The sequence below is a fragment of the Condylura cristata genome, unplaced genomic scaffold (assembly GCF_000260355.1).
Source record: "Condylura cristata isolate star-nosed mole 26May11 unplaced genomic scaffold, ConCri1.0 scaffold00013, whole genome shotgun sequence".
Lineage (NCBI taxonomy): Eukaryota > Metazoa > Chordata > Mammalia > Eulipotyphla > Talpidae > Condylura > Condylura cristata.
The window spans coordinates 30,649,519-30,653,047 of record NW_004567114.1 but is presented as its reverse complement, the minus strand read 5'-3'; the positions used below and the strand labels follow the sequence as shown (position 1 = coordinate 30,653,047).

At 50.5% G+C, this 3,529-nt stretch overlaps 1 protein-coding gene across 1 annotated transcript; it reads right to left on the bottom strand.

The window, feature by feature from the left end:
• Positions 1-301: 301 nt before the first annotated feature.
• TMEM30B (transmembrane protein 30B) lies at positions 302-2,357 on the bottom strand. The gene has a single exon (XM_004681809.2). The coding sequence runs from the start codon at positions 2,262-2,264 to the stop codon at positions 1,203-1,205; it is 1,062 nt and encodes a 353-aa protein (XP_004681866.1). The 5' UTR covers positions 2,265-2,357; the 3' UTR covers positions 302-1,202.
• Between the last annotated feature and the right edge of the window lie 1,172 nt (positions 2,358-3,529).

The following is a 3,529-nucleotide window of genomic DNA, read 5'->3' as shown; positions in this document are numbered from 1 at the left end:
GGGGAAGACTGCTGACTGTTATAATCACACTCTTTAATAACTTTTAATATTCAAATTTTAAAATTCACCTCATATTACCAAATTCAAACAATGGTGAAGACTGTTTAATTCAGACTACACGTTGATGTTAATGTAAGTTCCAATTCTGATTTAGGAAGTTAACAGTGGAAGATTGAGTTCATTTTAACTGAGCCTTACTCTGCAATATAAATTTGTTAGTAACAGATGAGCAAAATGGCTGATAATGCTTGTGCCTTTAAGATCAAAGTTCAGAAGAATTAAGCAAACATGATAACAAAGGTAAGACAAACACAACCTTTATTCTCTTTCAAAAATGCAGAGAATAGGGCCTGGAACCATATTTACTGATTTAATCAGAATACCTTAGAGGTTACAGTCTCATTTAAAGTCTTACAGCAGTGGCCTAAATACTGTATAAATGACAGAATATATGGTTGCTCTCAAGTACACAATAAAAAAAAATCAGTGAATTCTTTCATGCAACATGAAGAACGGTTGGGCTGTCAACCAAACATGCATACTAAATAAAAGTTACTCCACATACATATATTGATCATATTTTCATAGCCTAAAATACGGTGCTCCTTAGTTCAGAGCTGTGATTCACAAATTGATGGGAATATCGGTGGGGTCTCCAGATGGTTAAATGCAACTTGAAGGTCTCGATCCAGACATTTTTTCTGTGTCCGAATGGCTGGGACTGATGCCTGCTAGTCTGTTTTAAACAAGTATGTCCTCCCCCACCCCTCCATATAGCTTCAGGCTACTTGTGGACTTCTTTCTGCCATGCTCAGCCCTTTCCTCCCCTCCAAAGAAAAGAAAATAGCTGTACTGTAGTGGTAATAGTTCTCAAGTTCGATGACTGACAGTCATAATCGAAAGCGATTTTTAGTATCTTTAGGTCTCAGCCTGTTCTTCAGATAAGGGTTGGTTAAATCTCTACCGCTCCTTCTGCTCTCAAATGCTAGGGCCTTTAGGAACCTAATATGTCCACTTGGTTAAGTCATGAAGAGATGATGGGGAAAATTTATAAAGATGTTTCCCTCTACAGTCCAAATACCCAAGCAAATACCCCGATTGAGTGTAAGAATTCCTTTCTCTGGTCCCCTTATCCACAACCACCAGGGAACGAGGGATACTCTTGGAATTTGGACAGCAGGAAGGTTGCAGGAAAGCGGCAATCACTCCTCGTCCTCCTCCTCGACGTTCTGGTCCTGGTAGCGAATGTAGACGACCAGCATGACAAAACCCATAAGGATGCAGAGGGAGCCAACAACCAGGTAGGCGATGCCCAGAAAAGGGTTCTTGCCTCCCATCCACGCGATGCTGCTGAAGATGATGCGTTTCTGGCCACCAAAGGAGCACACCGGGTAGTTGTAGGCGATGTCAACCCGGTAGGACCCTCGCGGCAGCCCGGCCGAATAATTGCCCTGGCGGATGCGCGCGTACAGCTTGCGGAACGTGGGCAGCGCCGCGGTGCGCATCCACACCACAAAGTCCTGGTTGATGAAGCCGGTGTTGTTGATGTCGGGGCTGAGCTCGTATACCGGCTTGTGCCAATTGGGCGGAGGCGCGGTGCCGCGAAAGGCCAGCGCCAGGCTGCCGTTCACCAGGGGCGGGTTGTGGAACTTGACGTGGTAATCGGTCCACCAGGCGATGCCGGTGCGGTCCAGTGGCACCTCCACGTAGGGCCCGCCGGGCCAGCGCTGGTGCCACAGAGAGAAGGAGTCATTGAAGAGGCTGTTGGCGATGGCCCCGCAGGGCGCAATGGGCAGCCCGGCAGAGCTGAACTGGTAGGGGGCGCACTCGTTGACCGGGTGGCGCAACGCGCTGACCATCCCACTCAGCTGGGCGTTGTCGCGCGACACGCCGTAGCGCCGGTTGTTCTGGTAAAAGTTGGTGAGCTCGTAGTAGAGATACACGGGGCCATGGAAGAGTTCCGGCAGCGTAAAGTACCAGGCACAGGAGCACTTGGGCGGCGGCGCGCGGCCCTCTCCGGCCTTGGCGCACACCGTGCAGTTGCTGGTCCCGGGGTAGCCGGTGTAGTCATACTCGAGCTCCTTGATAGCGTTGGAGGAGTAGTAGAGGCCCAGGCCCAGGCCGATGAAGGCCAGGCCCACGCAGAAAAAGAGCGGCAGCGTGATTCCGGCCGACAGCAGCGGCTGCCAGGCGGGGAGGCGCTGCTGCGTGAACGCGGTGTTGTCGGGCTGCTGGGCGCCCCGCGCGGTGGCGCTCCAGGTCATGGCGGCAGCTCCGGGACTCACGCACCGATCGATGGACGGAGGGTCACTCGGCTGGGCCCAGCGTGGGGTGCCCACCCCTCCGCGCTGGGCGATTCCGGGGCCACGCCGGGTCAGGTTCCCAGAGGCTCAGGTGAACTTTGGCAGTGGCCCCGCCTCCGGCCCTCTCACAGGTGACTCTTAGTTTACGGTTGTGCCTCGCAGGGACCAGACCCGGCAGTTCCGCCTAGGCCCAGGTGATCCGGGTCGGCCCCGCCCCGGGGGTAATGGAAGTCGGATCCCCGCCTCTTCGGAGGTGAGCGAGTGGGCGTTCCTGGCCTCCCCAGGCGCACCCTGACTCAGGTTTCTTCTCGGGAGGGGTGAGTAGGTGCCAGCTCCTCCCCGCAGTGAGTGGCGGCCCTACGCTGCCTTTGAGTGGCTCTTACCTTGCTCAGGTACTACCCTCTAGAGGGACAGGGCCAGTTTTTCCGGAAATCACGGGAGCGCAGCCTCCACTCTGGGGCCCATAGAGGACTTGCACTGGGTCTCGAAAACGTGAAGATTTCAGGTTTTGACTCTTTGTCGGGGTGGGTGGGAAACGACCAATGGGAGTGGGGGCTCAAGACCCTCTTGTCTTTGTAGGTTAACTCAATTTTGTAAGTTTAAAACAGCCTATAATGCACGGGGAATTTCTCTAATCAGTCTGTTTTGAAGTCAATGCCTGCAGTCGAAATCTGGCATATTTTATTTAAAGAAAGTTGCAGGTATCCAGTCTACATAAGAAAAGTGGAAATTTTCTTTGAAATAAAATAACCCTCAGAAAGGAGAATCATGGACTCTAAAGGATTCAGTGCCTTTAAATATCCCTCTTGCTAATGGAGAAACCAAACAAGTTAAAAAAAAAAAAAAGGCACTGACCTTTGTGAGATTTCTTTTTCTGTTCAGAAATTTTACCTGTCTGGAGAGAGGCCTGACCCAAAGTTCCAGAATTCCTACACACTATCCCTCATCAAGGATGTTGGGAATGTTTGGGCAAGGAACTGAACTACAGGGACTTATAGGACTTGTAAAGCGACTCCAATTTAGCGCTGAACATTACTTGAGATTCTGGCTTTTCTATCTAGGTTGGTACAACATACACAAGAGGGTGTCTGGCCATTTCAATTTTGTGCTAAATCCTCACTAGTTACTGAGGTGTTCCTGCTTCTGCTCTAGCTCATAAAACTCAGTTAACTTAAACAGTTTCTATATTACACTTCTGCACCTAGAATATATATTACATTCAGGAA